The sequence below is a fragment of the Conger conger genome, chromosome 6 (assembly GCF_963514075.1).
Source record: "Conger conger chromosome 6, fConCon1.1, whole genome shotgun sequence".
Classification (NCBI taxonomy): domain Eukaryota; kingdom Metazoa; phylum Chordata; class Actinopteri; order Anguilliformes; family Congridae; genus Conger; species Conger conger.
Genome location: NC_083765.1, coordinates 21,091,236 through 21,108,553, shown reverse-complemented (window position 1 = coordinate 21,108,553; position 17,318 = coordinate 21,091,236). Strand labels below are relative to the sequence as shown.

Below are 17,318 nucleotides of genomic sequence, written 5' to 3'. Positions count from 1 at the left end.
ACTACAGACCCCTTCCGCTTTATTTGCATCAAACCAGTCAATTTCAGACATAAAAAAATATATATATATGACATACCGCCACGGTCCGTATCGAATATCGACTATGTCGAGTATGGCTGGTAGCCGCGCCTGATTGGCACTGACCCTGCTTTCAAGCAGTGTCGGATTTACGGTCTATTCTATAGCCTATTCGCATTCTTAACCCCTCCAGAAATAGCCAAACATTGGCTTCATATAAGTACTACGTCGGTTGTTAGCTTAGAATGTTAACAGTCCGGCAGTCAGTCACTAACAAGTAGCCACACATAACCTTTTTTTTAAATTGTCCAACCACAAAACATAATGAACGTGAACGAGTTGTGATTTATTCGGAGAAAACTAACGACCCGAAATCACTTTATAGCAGGGGAATACTGCCTGCAGCGGAAGGGATTTCGGTCAACAGGATGTCTGTCCCCTCACACGCCGGTAACTCCATCCGATGAATCTGCCTTCTCTACATGTCGATGTCTGCGGGAGCTTAACTCTTTGGCTGCGGAGCTAACCGAACCAGCGTCGCGGCATAGCGCCACAGGCTATTAGCGCAGAGTGCGTGACAAGTTTGCGCCCTCCGGGATTAGCAAAGAAGATTTCAACGGTGAACACGAACTCGCACAAATTGGACAATCCAAACAACGACAAATATGATATAAAAACAGCAGATACATTTTTTAAAGAAAATGAGCGCAGGGTCTTGTATCAGGTGAAATAATGTGGTCCTGAAAGCCTGTCTGTTTACAAGCTATAGGGTACTCGTGTATTAATCTGTCATGCCTAACAGCAAATAACTACCAACCATTATTACTGGACATTCAAGAAAAGGATTCCAAATTTTGAGAAGTAAAAAATAATTGCCTTTTTTACACAGGGTTAACATTTACATTTTTATTGTATGTGTGTGTTCTCATCTTTGACCGGCAGAGTTTCAGAAGGCACCATACCAAAAACAACAGGATTTATATAGCAAACATGAAACAAGAAACACAGGTCCCCACATTCTGCACCTACAGATCAGGGACAGAACCTGGGCCAAGATTGAAATCCAACTCAATCTGTTTGTCTTACCTCCAAGTGTAAGAATAGCGCTTCCTTTATGTTGTTCATTTGCAGTTTGTCTTTTAAATAAAATAAGGGAAAGGAATTGCTGTATAATGTGGCAATGGAAAAAGAATAAAACAAGTTTGTTCCACTGGATGAAGCAAATTTTAGTTCCACTGATTTTGGTCTTTAGTGTGACTATGTAGCTGTTGTCAAAAGAAATGAACTCAGATGCTATTCCAAAGATATATTACATTAGCAATTGAATTGAAAACTACATCTGAATAAAACAACTGTCATCACGGATCATACAATAACATGACTCAACAGAGGCAGAATGGAAGGACTGTTCACACAGAATATCACTCATTTCACCTGCTCTTCACCTCTCTTCTCATCTCTTCTCATCTCTTCTCTCCATCAACAGAGGGGGGTGCTGTTCCTCATTGTGTAAGAGGAGCCTGGGAGGTTGTCATGGGAACCTGGTTGTTGATGGTGATTTCCTGCCTGCTCTGGCAGCGTAGCATTCCAGAGATGGCCCTCCTGAACCTAAGCCCCAGGAAAACAGCACGTATTACTGTCTCTGGCAATCACCAGCACGTTAGCACTGCTAATTACTGTCTCTGGCAATCACTAGCACGTTAGCATTGCTAATTACTGTCTCTGGCAATCACCAGCACCTTGGCACTGCTAATTACTGTCTCTGGCAATCACCAGAACATTAGCACTGCTAATTACTGTCTCTGGCAATCACCAGAGCATTAGCACTGCTAATTACTGTCTATGGCTATCTCCAGCATGTTAGCACAGCTAATTACTGTCTATGGCAATCTCCAGCATGTCAGCACAGCTAATTACTGTCTATGGCTATCTCCTGCATGTTAGCACTGATAATGTGGTGGAGGAGATGATCATCGATTGGCTGTCACATACATGCAAAGGTCTGAGAACATGTGACATGGTGTTTGAGCAGGGCTTACTTCTTGTTGGCGATGACATATATGCAGGGGTTGTAGAAGGTGGAGGACTTGGCGAACAGGGGGGCGATGATGGCCATTGGGGCGGAGATGGTTTTGGGGTCGCCGAAGGAGGCCCAGAGGCACAAGATGGAGTAAGGCGACCAGGCGACGAGAAACATCAAGATCATCACGACCGACATCTAATACCCAACAAACAACAAGCAAAAGAACAAATAAAAGAAAGACAAAGAACAATAAACCAGCTGGTACAATTAAATAAATGTATATGGTACAAGCCTCTTCTTTAATATAAGTCTACAGCCATGTGTGTGCAGGAAATAGGTTTTGAGATATTGACACTTTTATAGGACGAGGCAGAAATTGCCTTCCAGTGGAAAGGGTTAACACATGCTATAAGGGGTGGGACACTGTGTTTGCTCCTTAACAGGGTCATTGGGTGGAAGAGTTCCTGTGTCCGGGGGTTTCCACTCTGACCCCGGACGGGCTGGTGTGGGAAATGACTGCTCTATACCAGCAGTAAAAACACAAATATGATTATACTTCTGTGATTGAATTCACCTTTTATGGTGTGAGATGACAAATATGTGATTAGCATGTTCTGTTTCTAATCAGTACCTAAGTATCGAACTGAACAGTTGCCATCCGCATCAAAGCAAAACCTAACATTCTGTGGAAATTACTGAGAGGGCCTTCAGAAGCAATGGAGTACTACAACACTGACTTAAAAAAAATAAAAAAACATTCTTCAAAGGGCTAATCAGCTCTTCAATGACAGCCCAGTGCTCTTCAATGACAGCCCAGCTCTGGGCCTTCTCCAGAAGCCTGAGAGCATCTGCTCTATATCGAGCTCTGATACCAGGAGCCCGGCTCTGTGACATCATCAGCAGTGTCGCTTTCTCTGGCCTTACCTTGGTGACATCCATCTGGTCTGACCAGTCGATGTTGCTGCTGTCCAGGCTGTTGCTAGCCTTGTACCTCTTCATGGTTACCGACACGTTGTAGTAGCAGTAGAACATAATGGCCAGGGGGACCACAAAGTTCACCGCGATCACCGCCATGGTGAAGGACACAAATGACCTGAAACACCAGACACATTACCATTACGTTATATTAATTTAGCTGATGCCTTTATCCAAAGTGACTTACAGGTGATTAGACTAAGCAAGGGACAATCCCCCAGGGCCTTGCTCAATGGTCAAACAGCTGCACTGGTCTTATCGTGGCTACACTGGGGCTTGAGCCACCAACCTTCTGGGTGCCAGGCATGTTCCTTAGCCACTATGCTACAGGCTGCCCCATCTATCTGTCTATCTATCTGTCTGTGTAATGATGTCATGTAAAGACACACGCGTCATTCTTCCTCCAGTTGACGGTGCATGTAGCCCCGGTAGGGTCTGGCGCATAGCTGGCCCAGCCCAGCACTGGCATGGAGGACCAGAACACAGCGTTGATCCAGGCGGTCAGAATCATGGTGGTGTAGGACCGCGTGGTCATCTTCTGTCCTGCAGTGAGAGGAGAGACCGGGTCAGAACCGACCCAGACCACAACTGACCACCCAAGGGTAATATCCCACCACTGAAATGACATTTATGACCATATTTATAGAATGCAATTATATTTTAGTGTCACTGCAAATTTATATGGAATGAGGGTGTTACACTTCTTCCTAAAAGAAAACACAATTCAAGTATTTATAAAATTCTATGAAAATCAATTCAAATAAATAAAATAAAATAAATGAATAGATTATGAGGATTAACCAAGGTGATTTCTTTGAACAATTTTGAACAAAAGTCTAAAATCAAATCTGATTCACAGAGAGTTTTGTAAGTAGTTTTTGTGTAGAAACCAGGTTTGGAAAATTTCACAATTTGTGGGTTTGTGAAAATAACAGGCAGGGCAGGGAAGTAATACAGGGAAGTACCGATGTCTGGTCTGCAGATGGTAAAGTAGCGGTCAATGGCGACTACCGTGAGCAGTCCGATACTCGCCATCCCAAAAAAGATGTTCAGGGCTGCATAAATCTAATGGGAAAAGAGTCATTAGTAGCATAGTGTTACTATGGTTGTACACTCCTGTGATGACATAGTCCACAATAATGGCTGATGTATGGTTCTCTTTAATGACATTGTAAAAAAATGTGTTGCAGGTTCCAAAAAGTATTTCTTATTGACTGTTTTGCATAGAATTACAACATCACAAATATACTTCTTAAATTCCGTTCAGGTCAAAGTACACAGCTCTCAGCATAGATTACGTCAATTGAACAGGATTGACCAACAAGAGCCATTTAAACAGCAAACCTCAACCATGCTGAGACTAGGAACCAAAGGGAACAGCATCAAGCATACAAAGATTCAATATGCGCTCCAGAAAAGATAGATTTTTTTGTTATACAAGTAAGTGTTATTAAAATATTTGGATTGGGGGGAAGCAGTGTTGACACTCAAATTGTGTTTGTTCCAAGTTGTCTTTGTGATTATAATCTTCACCCAGAGCCACACACTGGTTTGTATTTCTACACACGTTTCCTCTGTTTCACAATCTCATTCAGCACACCCTGATCACCTTCACGTGTTCGCGGCTCGCCCAGTCCGGCCTCTGAGTTTTCTGGACTCCCGGCAAACATTTATACAAATCCTCCCAAGCTCTCTGAATTACCAGCACAAGCTACACAACAATGGATTCTGCACAGGCGCCCATCACCAGCCACATTGGCAGCAAACCCAGGTTCTGAAAGTAAAAGCCAATCCCACTATTTTGTTCCAATCACCTGTATGAGCACAATTCTACAGCCAGGAGGTAGAATGAGTGAAATCTGCTGGTTGAGTTCATGGGTGGAGGGATTTCATGGCAGGACTTTTACTTTCTGACCCCTGGACTTTCCGACTCTGATTAGCAGTTACGGGTTACCAAGGTGCTGGTCACTACCTGACACCCGGCGTAGCCAAACTTCCAGCTGCCGTGCAGGTCGGACGCGGCGGACATGGGATACCCGATGCCGGCAACACCGATGTCGGTGAAGGCCAGGTTGATGATGATGAAGTTGGTGGCGGTGCGGAGCTCCTTGAACTTGACGAACATGAGCAGGACCACGATGTTGCTGGACAGGCTGATCACCCCTGCGGCAAACACAGGGATGCCAAACCATTGTTTTATTATTGCAGTCTGCATTTGCTCCCACAGTTCTACGGCCATTTCTTTAGCATCAGTCATGGCCTAACAGCTACCTTCAGACAGGATCACTGAATAGGAGATACATTCTGCTCATACGGATGTGACAGTTACGCCATTAACCCGTCACTTCTTTTGTGGTTGTTATTCAATTCAATTTTATTTGTATAATGCTTTTCACAGCATACTGTCCCAAAGACACTTACATAGTAAATCTTGAGAGGAACCTGGCTATTGGGGGATGCCCATCCTCCGCTGGCCTATAAATTGAGATGGTTACAGTTCAGGTTTGAAACTATCAGATAATCTAGAATGTCTACATGGATGGATGTGGAGTATGCAGTTGGGTTGTGTTGAAACATGGGCATGAACCAGGAAGAGCAGGGCTGCGGCAACCCATGACCTCAGGGCTGGTTAGAGTGGTCCATGAGCTTGGTGCCCCAGTTTATACACACACAGCCCACACACTGCCACGGTATTACAGATTTGACCATGTTCATCTCAAATGAGAGTCATCGTCATAACCTCAATGATTCATAACCAGCTGTGCAGATTCCAGATCTGAGTCAATTGTGTCTGTGGACACAGAGACACTAGTTCAGACGGTGATGCTAATATAAGCCTAACTTATGATACAAATTACCCAGGAAGTTCGACAGAAATATTCCATTACATATTTATGTTTCTGAAATTGTGGTCATCATAGCGATCAACCCCATTTTAAAGGCAATGAAACTTGTAACCGAGACACTATGTCACTTTAGCAGTGCAGCTAATGATAATCAAGTTTAGTGCATGTAGATGCTCGAGAAAAAGGGTGACTTAAGCCCAAGACACACTCTCAAAGCTTGCAGATAAGCACTTGATCTTGAGAGCAAAAAAGATTTAAGGAGCCAATATTTAACAATAAAAAAAAGAAATGGGTTACATTTAAATTCTGTTGCTTCGTTAATCTCCATAATGATAAAAAGGACATCCATTCTGGTCTGAGCTTGTTTAAGTCTGGACATATGAAGCTCATGGATTATAAGGATATTTCTGAGGCCAATTGAAGCAGTAATGAACCCTGACTGTGAACAGCAGGAGTGACAAAAGACCCTATATGAAGAACATCAGGGGCTCATTACAACAGGGTCACCAACCCTGGTCCTGGACAGCCAACAGTGCCTTCTGGCTTTGTTTCGCCCATAAAATCCACAACCAATCCACTCCCAAGAAACCAGTTGTGGTTTTAGGGTTTGAATGAAAGACACACACCCTGCAGCTCTATCTGACCAGGCCTGGGGAGGGATACGGCACTATGGCCATCTCTTATGAAGTGTTTTCACAATGTTGATTTTACGGGCTACTGGAGCTCAAAACTTTTTTCTCTTTTTCTTCCTTTGTTTGCCCCCCAATACAAGGCAGAAGCACTTCAAACATACATCGCTCCCTGTTGTGAAGAAGACAATATTTGTTCTCAGTTGGGCAGAGCTTCTCCTCAGCCATAAATGTGAACAAAATAAAACAAGTTCTTATGCTCTTCTCCTGAAGTGTGTTTCAAATAAGCTTACACAAGCACATGTTTATGATGTAGGCCAATTCATTAATCTATATTCAAGGCAACCCAATAAAAATGCTCATAGTTAAGATAAAATTTTACAAAACTATTCAGATATTTAGACCACATAAAGAGGTACCCCCAAATAAAAGTGAAAAATGAATCGCATACACAGTTCTCAACTTTCAACAATGAAATTAAAAATGAGTATTCACGTGATTATATTTGAGTTCATAATTGTTCCAATTCAATCTGTAGTAGTACTGTAGTATCTGTAGTACTGTCTTCATTTCTATTAGCCTACTTTTTTTCTTAATAAGATAAAAACATTGCCAATGAGGTGAGAGTAATTTCAAGATTTCCAACAGGGTAAGAAAAAATCACTTAAGATCTTAAGTCGTATTACAAGACTAAAACGCTTGTTAAGACAGCCATTTCTGCATTTCAACAAGCAAGTACTGATGGTGTTTCTGCACAGGTTACATTACTTTTATACACTGTGAGAAACCTAAAGCTCCTGAGAGATTACAACACCTCACCTGCGGTGATCAGGTAGGCGGCTACGATGTTGTGTTCAGTCTGTGTAAATGCGGAGTGCGTTTCTTCGTCCCCCGTCGAATTTAACGCCATGGTCTCCATTGCGCGAAGCAGGGAAGAGTTAGAGAGGAAACGGAGACCACCACTGTTGATTAGTTCCACTTGTACAGGCTGAGAGGAGGGTCCATGCAGAACAGGGGCCCTGGCTTTGGACAGAGAGACTGGGGTTCTCACTCCGACAAATTCTGCCCGTGTGGGAGGTAGGGGAGGATTAGTATTTTTGGGTATTTTCCTCCCCCCCATGTCCTGAACAGAGAGAAGCCCTTGTTGTTCAGGCAGTCCGTGGTGGGAAGGATCACAGTTGAGGATTACATGTCACATGGAATCTTTTCATTTAGGAGCTCAAATCCCACTTCCCCCCTCCAAGTCCGGAGCCAGCTGAAGTTCACAGAAAAAAAGAGCAGTTCTTTCTTTCTCTCTATCTCTCTCCCTCTCTCTTTCTTTCTTTTGTACATCGCTAATGAGGTGACAGGACAACAGACTGGCACCCCCCCCCCCCCAACCATTCCCCCATTGTCCCCCCTGACTGTGAATTCTGGTCTTTTTCCAAGGAAGCATAAACAAAAGTCTTCTGCTGCACCAGTGACATCAGCATCACCATGCAGAATGTTAACTACCATCAAACCACAACCTTTAAAGAAAGAGGTTTGAACACAACAAGAAAATTGTGGAACCTGTACAGTGTGTAGGTTGAGCCGCTATAATAATAACAATAGCAATAATGTGAAGGGTCAGAGGTGAAGGGCCAGACTGGTCACAGCAAACAGTAACGCAAATAACCACTTTGCGGTATGCAAAAGAGCATCTCTGAACACACAATGTGTTACACTTACGTAGGTACAGCAATAAACAGCTTACATAGCCAAACAAAAGCAAGCATAGCAATAAAACCATCCTACTGTAGTGAACACAACTCTATAAATAAAGCGACACATAATTGTGAGAAATAAAAAATAAGTTGTAATGATGATGATGATGTTGATGATGATAATTAATAATGAAAGAAAGCAAAGGTCACATGTTCAAGGTCAAACACAACTCAGCTGGTTAAGACACCCACAGTTCCTTCAGTGCACTATCCATCACTGAACGTGTGCATGTTTTCTACTGCCCTAAGGAATTCCTTAAAGAGATTGCAAACCGTAATCTCAACCATGCAACGCTGAGAAAGAAGCAAAGCGTAAACAAGCCTAATCTTTCCAAATCCTTACATCGAATGAATGCAGTGTTCAGGCAGAGGCGAGTGCATGCACTATGCATGGGTGTTAACCCTTTGATAGAGTGCCACTTATGATAGCAGTGCTGTAGCAGAACTAAAGACCTAAAGCTAAGAATGGTGTTAAGAGTGAAATAAACATTTACTTATTGGCATCCCTCAAATAATCGTTAATTCGATGTGAAATCATTGTTTTACATTTTTATGCATGACCTGCTGAAAAAAAACCAGCTAAAATCGGTCATTTTAATTTGGTCATTGCAGGATTTTACAGCAGGGCAATAATTGAAAAATAAGCACCCTTTAATATAATCCATCAAATCCATTAAATGAAGCCTTATATGCATAGGCTCCTCAATAGCTCAGTGTAACATAATTGGTCATGTTAAACAATTATACTTTTGGCTGAGTGTTGAATTGATAAAATCTCATTTAGTAACTCTGTCCGCACTAAATCAAACAATAAAAAACATTCTAAAATGTACAAAATCATCATAAAAAAGAAATGAACACCCCTGGCATAATTTAAGAAATGTTTGGAATAAGATATTGAAGAATGATCAAGATTTTTAAAATATATTACATAAAGATCAAGCAGATTTTGTCCACAAACATGGATTTCATAAAATGTCCTTCAGCAAACAGCTCCCTGGCCATGTTAAGTCATATTACATGATGATGGTCATCTGACAATGGATCCTTGTAGGTCACTACCAGTTGAATGTGAGTAATTATGCCCATCATTCAGGACAATGTCCAAAGTGGTTCTAAACCGAATTTATATTTTAAAAATGTATTATAAACATGAAAATAAATGTCTAAAAGTTAAGGTACAAGTGAACACTTTATATTGGTGGACAAGCAGAAATGATGATGGAGCAAATTTGTCAATTTGCAACATACTGGTGTTCTTCAGAAACACAATATTAACTCGCCAAGATATCATCTGTTTTACTGAATATATTTAATACAAAGTTCTAAATGATAAAATAATCTTTTATAGAATTGATTTTTTTTTACATTTTCTATTATTTTATAGATGCTTCTATCTAGTGAAGAGAGATGTACACGTTACAGGGCAAAGTTGAGGGCTCATTCTGTTGCTAAGGAACAGAGGCTAACCAGGGGAGGGGTAATTCTGTCATTGGGTTATGCAATCTTAGATATTTATAGTGCAGGCTGTTGTACAGTGGATAGTGACCAGTTTCACAGTTTTAGTCACACCCAAAAATTGTTTCAATACAGTTGTATTTTTTCTGTTGTTCTCCTCTGAAACTAACACGTGACAGCCACTTCTTTTACAGCCTGCAAGCGGTGGACGTGCTGAGCAGGGGTAGAGGAGACCCACTCGCATACATGTGCAGAGAGAGCTACCCACGGGCGCCCTGACGGCCAGCAATTAACATTTCACCATACTACAGTGGCCATCGAGCCACCTATGTGCTGCTCCTGTGGCGCTGCAGGCCATAGTCGGCACTAGTCCAAGTCAGACTTGGTCCGGGTCAGAATTGTTCCAAGACTGTGGTGCTCACTCATGCTGCAAGAGGTGCTTTTACAGAGTGAGCTACCCAGGAGCCCCATACACTAATGCATAAGCACATACACACGCTCATACACTAATGCATAAGCACATACACGCACACACACACATACGCTCATACACTAATGCATAAGCACATACACACGCACACACGCTCATATACTAATGCATAAGCACATACACGCACACACACACATACGCTCATACACTAATGCATAAGCACATACACACGCACACACGCTCATATACTAATGCATAAGCACATACACGCACACACACACATACGCTCATACACTAATACATAAGCACATACACACACAAACATACTTTTACAAATACTTTTATAATATTAAGATGGGCAACTTACACTACAAAATTAGAGATGTTTCCTATATAATTGTAGGTATTTGGTATTCTTTACTTTGTATATGGAAATGAGTCTATTATAATAATTTCTTATTAGTCGGATGATGGATGAGACTTATGTACAATAGAGGCATTTAAAATACCAAATGAAAGTACCAAATTTTCCAAGGTCTTGAATACAATATAAAACATTTGTTTAAAATGCCAAGGAGGCACATAAAACAAATTTTAAAAAATTCAAAATTGCTGACTAGTACTATTTTGAAAGGAAATAAATAAATAAAAGTATATATATTCCTGATCCAAAAATAATCTCCCATTTTTTTGTTTAATGCATGAAAAAGTTTATTGAGCAAAGAACAAAGCCAAAACAGTAAAGATGTTTTGATATAAACCCAGAAAAGATAATGCCCTCCCATCACTATTAAACAATTTGGGAAAAATCATGAATGATGAGAATATCCCATTGGGCATACACCTAGCTAACACCTTAGTGTACCATAAATATGCATATAGCCTTTCTCTAAACTGATCATTTCCGAGTCTGAAATCGTTCACAAAATCTACAGATTGTTTTTAATATTGAAAAGTAATCGCTGTTGTTTCTCCATACATTTACTTACATTTTTTCTGAAGTCTTAATATTTAAACTTGTTTCCCCACACCTTTGTAAATGTTTTTTGAGGACATTACAATGCTCATTGCCCTCATACAAAACAAGGTTGTGTTACAGGATCTGAATACTTTTAAGCTTTACATCTTGAAGCAAAAAGTGTTTTCAGACAGAACCAAATTTTAATCAAATGTAATTTATACAATTGCATAAAATGATTATTATTATTTTTTAATCACAATCTAAAATGTTTTGGTGTTCTGGAGAATTTATGGAGGAATACCATTCAGATAAGGTCACAAAAGGCTTTAAATTGTCAGTTTTTCAACACAAAGAACAGAACGTAAGAACTTCATTGAAAATACCCTTAGTTGTTTGAACAATATAATTACGGTTTCTTTATTAAAGCTGTATACTGGAATATATGCCAGTATAGATACTTCCCCAACAAATTTCCTTTCGTACACTGGAAACAGCCCTCGTAAAACCAGTAATACCTGCCCACACTTCAATCTTTCTCAGTCCCTTCTGAGGTTATTAAGTCTCGCTTCCAGGTCAGCATCTGCGTCTGCCATCGCTGCTTGTGGTTCGGCCTTCTTTCCAGCAGCAACGGAGAGACTACCCCCAGTAGAAGGTAGGCCTGATAGTTCATCGGACAGATTCAAACCGAGTTCATCCAATACCTGCGAGACAACTGCGTCGGTTTCTTCCTCGTCGTCTTCGTCTCCCATGGCGTCATCGATCGCGTCGTTCATCATCTCCTCTTTCATCTCCATGATTTCGCTCTGTCGCTCAAATTCCATCATGATTTTCTGAATCTGCGGAAGCTTCAGCTGTCGGTTCATGGTTGCCATAGCTTTGGTCACGCCCTTCATCGCTTGCGCCATACTGTTGTTGGACTTGAGAGTCTGAATTTTCAGACTGACGGCCTGAATGTTCGCCCTCATCATGATGAACTTCTTGACGTAACGCCTGGTGCGAACAAGATCCTTGGCCATTATCTTCACTGCATCCATCTGTCCCTGTTTAGCCATTTTCTTTATGTCCGCGATGATTTTCTTCTCCTGTTGTTCCAGCTTCTGCCTCTCTCTGTCCAGATCTCTCATAGCCCGAGTCAGAGCCCTCTGGTTCTGCTTCAGCAGTTCCTCTGGGGTCTTTCGCTTTCCAAATAGAAAATCCATTTCAGAATTGACAGATGACTGCCTCGGGAGAAAACAACGTCTTTATGTCCTTGTTGAAATTCGGTCAGTTTTCATGTGATTCTTTTACTTCCTTTTCTGTAACAGGAGCTCCTGTTGACGTTTCTTCGTTGTTTAATAGCGGAAGTGTATTCACGCTGGGTGTAACAGTTAAATACTTCCTCCTCTCATGTGAAAAAGTCATGTGACTCCTATGGCGATTTGAACGACGATATTGTTTTGGAGAATTCTTTCAGACGTGAAAGGTAATAAATGGTCCACTAACTTCGGTTTTAACATTATTAATTTCCTTGAAGTTATACAATTGTGTGTGCGAATTATTAACGTTAGTCAAAATATAATTGCTTCTAACTAACGTTCTGGAAAAAGAATTCAGGGCGATCAGAGTACGTGAGGCAGCTATCTAAGTTAAAGAAGCTAAACATGCGATCATTTACCGCTTTTGTTTCTCTTTCTAGGTTTTTCCACTTTAATTCAAGCATTTGCAGATATGGCCGATGTAAGTAGCAAGTGTTTGCTGTTGATACTATGCAAGATTTGAAATGTCATAACGTTAGCTGTCAAACACTTCAGTTAGCCGATGTGTGCTAACGTAGCCGTGCAATAATTGCTTGCTGGAATAAAATATGCGTACAGCTAAAACTAAGTTGGCTAATACCGACGTTTAAACCTTATTTGGGAATGAAATGAATGTCAAGAACTCCAACCAAACCAACATTAACGATACAGTATCTCGAAATGATTGTCTATCAGTAAGTACAATATGTTTGTTATGAACACCATTTCCAGCTCCAGGACAAAGTGTACATGTACCTGTAAATGCTGACGATTATTGAAGAGGTCCGTTAGAATGGATGACCCAAACAAGTCTCAGTACATTTATCTTTCTTGCAGGACCTGAAGCGGTATCTCTATAAACAGCTACCAAGGTTAGTAATGCGATTACTCTGTGGCTGTAGCCAGAGTGACGGATTCTCAGAAAGAGAAAATATGAAAGGTATAGATATTAAAACAACCCTTGATGTAAAGTACAGCGATGCGGTGTCAGAAGTTTAGCCACAGACTAAGCTAGAATGCATTGATAAATCCTGTTAATTTACTCTCGTACTGTAATGATTGATGACATTGATGAGTTTTACCCACCCCACTAATCTATTTCAGTGTCGAAGGCCTCCACGCAATCGTTGTGACGGACAGAGATGGAGTTCCTGTAATTAAAGGTATTGTATTGATCATCCAAGACAATTTAGTGATAATGCGCTATGGACAGTTCAATGTTTTTGTCTGGCCTTTTGTGTTAATGCATTTGTATTTGGCGTTGGATGTATGGGCCGATTTCGACCTTGTCAGAAGGAGTGGGGCAGTTAATAGATTGTTGTCACCCCCACCATTCTAGTTGCCAATGACAACGCGCCAGAATATGCGCTTCGTCCGGGGTTCCTGTCGACCTTCGCTCTGGCCACTGACCAGGGCAGTAAACTGGGTCTGTCCAAGAACAAGAGCATCATCTGCTACTACAACACGTACCAGGTACTGTACACACAGACCCGTGCCCTTTATTCTATGTGTGTCGCTTGTGCATGCTTTAACTTCGTAACATGTGCCTTAAGTATCGCAGTGCCAAGTTTATACTGCAAGGATTTGGCCCAATTCTGACACTTACTGAGTTCCAGTCATCACGAAAGCCACCTGTAGGCGTCGTCGTTTCAGTTCTGTGGAATTTTTCACATTTACACACTTTTTAATGTACGGTTTAGGTAAAGATATATACACACTAAGTACTTTATTAGCAACACTATACTACTGGGTAGGACCTCTCTTTCCTCCAAATCTTCATGCCATGGATTCCACAATATGTTGAAAACATTCCTTTTGAGATTCTGTTCCATGTTGACAAGATTGCATCAAGTAACTTTGTTCTCCCGTTCTACCACATTGCAAAGGTGTTCCATTGGATTCAGATCCGGTGACTGGGAAGGCCACTGAGGAACAATTAACTCCTTGTCATGTTCTTTAAACCAGTTTGAGACGACTTTTGTTTTGTGACATGGTGCATTACTATGGTGGAAGTAGCCATGAGAAGATGGGTATATCGTGGCCATGAAGGGATGCACATGGTCAGCAAACAATCAAATAGGTTGTGGCATTCAAGAGATAATTGATTGGTATTAACAGGCCCAAAGTGTGCCAAGAAAACATTCCCCACAATGTTACACCACCACCATCAGCCTGGACTGTTGACACAAGGCAGGTTGGGGGTCCATATTCTGACCCTACCATCTGTATGCCTCTGCAGAAATCGAGATTCATCAGACCAGGCTAGGTTTTATTCCAGTCTTCAACTGTCCAGTTTTGGTTAGTGTGCCCACTAAAGTCTCAGCTTTCTGTTCTGGGCTGACCGATGTGGAACTCGACATGGTCTTCTGCTGTTGTAGCCCGTCCACCTCAAGGTTCGACGTGTTGTGCATCTGAGATGCTTTTCTGCTCACCACACTTGTACAGAGTGGTTATGTGAGTTACTGTAGCCTGTACTGTACTGTAGCTCAAACCAATCTGGCTATTCTCCATTGGCCTCTCATGAACAAGGCCTTTCCGTCCGCAGAACTTCCGTTTTTTGTTTTTTGAACCATTCTGAATTTACTGTTACTGTTACTGTTATGCAGTTACAGAAATACCAGCCTGTCTGGCACCAACAATCAAGCCACAGTTGTAATCACTGAGATCACATTTTTTCCCCCATTCTTATGGTTGATGTGAACATTAACTGTAGCTCCTGACCTGTATCTGCATGCCTTTATATGCTACACTGCTGCCACACGATTGGCTGATTAGATAATTGTATGAATAAGTAGGTGTACAGTGAATAAAGTGCTCAGTTACTGTATGTATATCGGGTAGAGATACCCCAATGCTTAATACCCTTCATATCAGGACTGACCTTGAAATTACCTAGCAGGTGTCAGCCCCCAGATGTTCCTGAATGGTTTCCGTCATAGGAATAATTTAGATGGCACATCCCTTTTAAATGCACAGTCAAATGAATTGTTGTATTACTGAACCTAAGTGAATATTGTGTGTCCTGCATGTGTTGGTATAGCAGGTGGCCTTACTGACTCCTTGTTTGCTTGTTGTGTTTTCAGATTGTGCAGTTTAACCGGTTGCCATTGGTGATCAGCTTCATTGCGAGCAGTAGTGCCAACACAGGTAAAAACAAACAAACAAACAAACAAACAAAACTAAATAATAAAAATGGTGAAACATGATTTAAAAAAAAACAAGATAAAAAAATAATAATGTAGAATATGAGACAATGGCTTTCTCAAGACTGCTTTTATTTCTGCAGAAGAAATGTAAAGGCCTTCTAAGCACTCTTCAGCAATTACAAAGCAGAAATTATATGTGTGTCTCATTATGGACTTTTCCACTTAAAACCCGGTCAGGCCAAACCACACATTGGGACGCACTGCTAAAAAACATTTGGATTTCTGGTTGATCCTCTGTGGTTGGATTTGGGAGAGTGTTTGGAGCATATAGCCAAAATGAAATCGATAAATAGCACTTTCATCTCTCTGTAATTAATGCTACAGACTAAAGTCTGTCAGGGTTGCACACGTGACAAGGTTTCATGCAACAGATGAAACAGGCTAAGATTCCTGCTAGTGTGAAGGGAAATTCACATTACAACTACCAGATATTTGTGTGATTAAGTTCTATACCAAGAGACTGATGTAGCAGACATGCTATAGTGACATGCTAAGGTCCCTGCTAGCATAGCAGACGTGACATGCTAAGGTCCATCCTAGCGCAGTGGGAGTGACATGCTAAGGTCCCTGCTAGCATAGAGAAGGTGGTGACATGCTAAGGTCCCTGCTAGCATAACGAATGTGACATGCTAAGGTCCTAGCTAGCATAGCGAATGTGACATGCTAAGGTCACTGCTAGGTTAGCGGATGTGACAAGGTCTTTGTTGTCCTTGTCCTCCTTTTAACGGATCACTCGGGTGTCTCTATGTCCTTGTATCCACAGGTTTGATCATCAGTCTGGAGAAGGAGTTGGTGCCATTGATCGAGGAGTTGAGGCAGGTGGTGGAGGTGTCGTAGGAGGAGACCGCTGGGGATTCTGAGATCGCTAACCCCTTGGAATTCTGGGATTGTACCAATTTTTGTTCTCAGTTTCTGAGTATAACTGCAATCAGCTCCTCAGCAGTCAGTTCTCTCAACCACACACACACACACACACACACACACACACACACACTCACTCTTGCACACATGCACTCATGCACACGCATATACTCACTCTCGCACACACTCACACGCATTACCTTTGCTGATGGGTGGGTTAAATAAAACGCATCTAGTGGTGATTTGTTTTTTCTTTTCCTCATTTTACTTTTTACAAAGGAACAAGTGCAGCTGTAATCGAAGCTGCTTTCTCATTTAAACCTGTTCTCCAAGTTGTGCCCATTCCCACAATCTTTCTGAATCCGTGGCAGGACACCCACACACCTGGCCTAAGTGATGGTGGTCAACCGTAGCTCATACCCAGCTCCTCGTGTTTAATGTGAAAAGATCTGTCTGCCAACGCTGATGTGGAGTGTTCTGATTTGTTAGCTCATCAATATTAATGAATGGGCGTGGCCAAAGATGCCACACTTCCACAGCAACCCAGAGGTCAAAGTTGAGGAGGTGCAGGGATGGGACTGCATTGCAGCTGAATATCTGGTCTGTTATAGAATATCTGTGCAATGGTTTCACTCCTTCATCCAGACTCCAGTAAATCAGGATGGTGTCAGCACTGGTCTTGCTTTTGTATTGTAACAGCCGTGATATATTGCTTAATAAGAGATTATAGGATATTTGTGTTGTATTATCTATTGTATTGCTGAAATCAAAATAAAGAAGAAAAAGAAAATAATGCCATTTTTTTTTCCAAAGATGTATGAATTCCAAAGGTCTTGTACTTTAGTTTCATTTTCATGTCCATTTTGATACTAACATAGGCATTTAATTGTGA

At 41.4% G+C, this 17,318-nt stretch overlaps 3 protein-coding genes across 4 annotated transcripts; 1 reads left to right on the top strand and 2 right to left on the bottom strand.

The window, feature by feature from the left end:
* Positions 1 to 909: 909 nt before the first annotated feature.
* rrh (retinal pigment epithelium-derived rhodopsin homolog) lies at positions 910 to 13,176 on the bottom strand. Of its 2 annotated transcripts, none has more exons than XM_061244802.1 (7): positions 13,116 to 13,176; positions 4,989 to 5,179; positions 3,982 to 4,081; positions 3,406 to 3,559; positions 2,966 to 3,134; positions 2,058 to 2,236; positions 910 to 1,626 (listed from the first exon to the last, which is right to left on the bottom strand). In XM_061244802.1, the coding sequence occupies exons 2-7, from the start codon at positions 5,139 to 5,141 to the stop codon at positions 1,521 to 1,523; spliced, it is 861 nt and encodes a 286-aa protein (XP_061100786.1). In that variant the 5' UTR covers positions 5,142 to 5,179; positions 13,116 to 13,176; the 3' UTR covers positions 910 to 1,520. The 2 variants fall into 2 exon arrangements, with proteins under 2 accessions (XP_061100786.1, XP_061100784.1); XM_061244800.1 differs by lacking the exon at positions 13,116 to 13,176 and adding an exon at positions 7,311 to 7,715.
* chmp2a (charged multivesicular body protein 2A) lies at positions 10,810 to 12,445 on the bottom strand. The gene has a single exon (XM_061244804.1). It carries the CDS (start codon positions 12,282 to 12,284, stop codon positions 11,622 to 11,624), a length of 663 nt encoding a protein of 220 aa, XP_061100788.1. The 5' UTR covers positions 12,285 to 12,445; the 3' UTR covers positions 10,810 to 11,621.
* lamtor3 (late endosomal/lysosomal adaptor, MAPK and MTOR activator 3) lies at positions 12,434 to 17,219 on the top strand. The gene is made up of 7 exons (XM_061244807.1): positions 12,434 to 12,547; positions 12,761 to 12,801; positions 13,197 to 13,231; positions 13,464 to 13,522; positions 13,699 to 13,832; positions 15,443 to 15,506; positions 16,329 to 17,219. Exons 2-7 carry the CDS (start codon positions 12,793 to 12,795, stop codon positions 16,400 to 16,402), a joined length of 375 nt encoding a protein of 124 aa, XP_061100791.1. The 5' UTR covers positions 12,434 to 12,547; positions 12,761 to 12,792; the 3' UTR covers positions 16,403 to 17,219.
* Positions 17,220 to 17,318: the final 99 nt, after the last annotated feature.

What these genes read in the sequence shown, in the direction of transcription:
- rrh (XM_061244800.1), bottom strand. Translation starts at nt 7,611, where the DNA reads ATGGGGGGGAGGAAAATACCCAAAAATACTAATCCTCCCCTACCTCCC. An exon ending in AACTGGAGGAAGAATGACGC is followed by an intron (nt 3,135 to 3,405) that starts GTGTGTCTTTAC and finishes CTGGTGTTTCAG; the next exon opens with GTCATTTGTGTCCTTCACCA. An exon ending in ACCAGATGGATGTCACCAAG is followed by an intron (nt 2,237 to 2,965) that starts GTAAGGCCAGAG and finishes GTTGGGTATTAG; the next exon opens with ATGTCGGTCGTGATGATCTT.
- chmp2a (XM_061244804.1), bottom strand. Translation starts at nt 12,284, where the DNA reads ATGGATTTTCTATTTGGAAAGCGAAAGACCCCAGAGGAACTGCTGAAG.
- lamtor3 (XM_061244807.1), top strand. An exon ending in TGGAGTTCCTGTAATTAAAG is followed by an intron (nt 13,523 to 13,698) that starts GTATTGTATTGA and finishes CCACCATTCTAG; the next exon opens with TTGCCAATGACAACGCGCCA. An exon ending in GCTACTACAACACGTACCAG is followed by an intron (nt 13,833 to 15,442) that starts GTACTGTACACA and finishes TTGTGTTTTCAG; the next exon opens with ATTGTGCAGTTTAACCGGTT.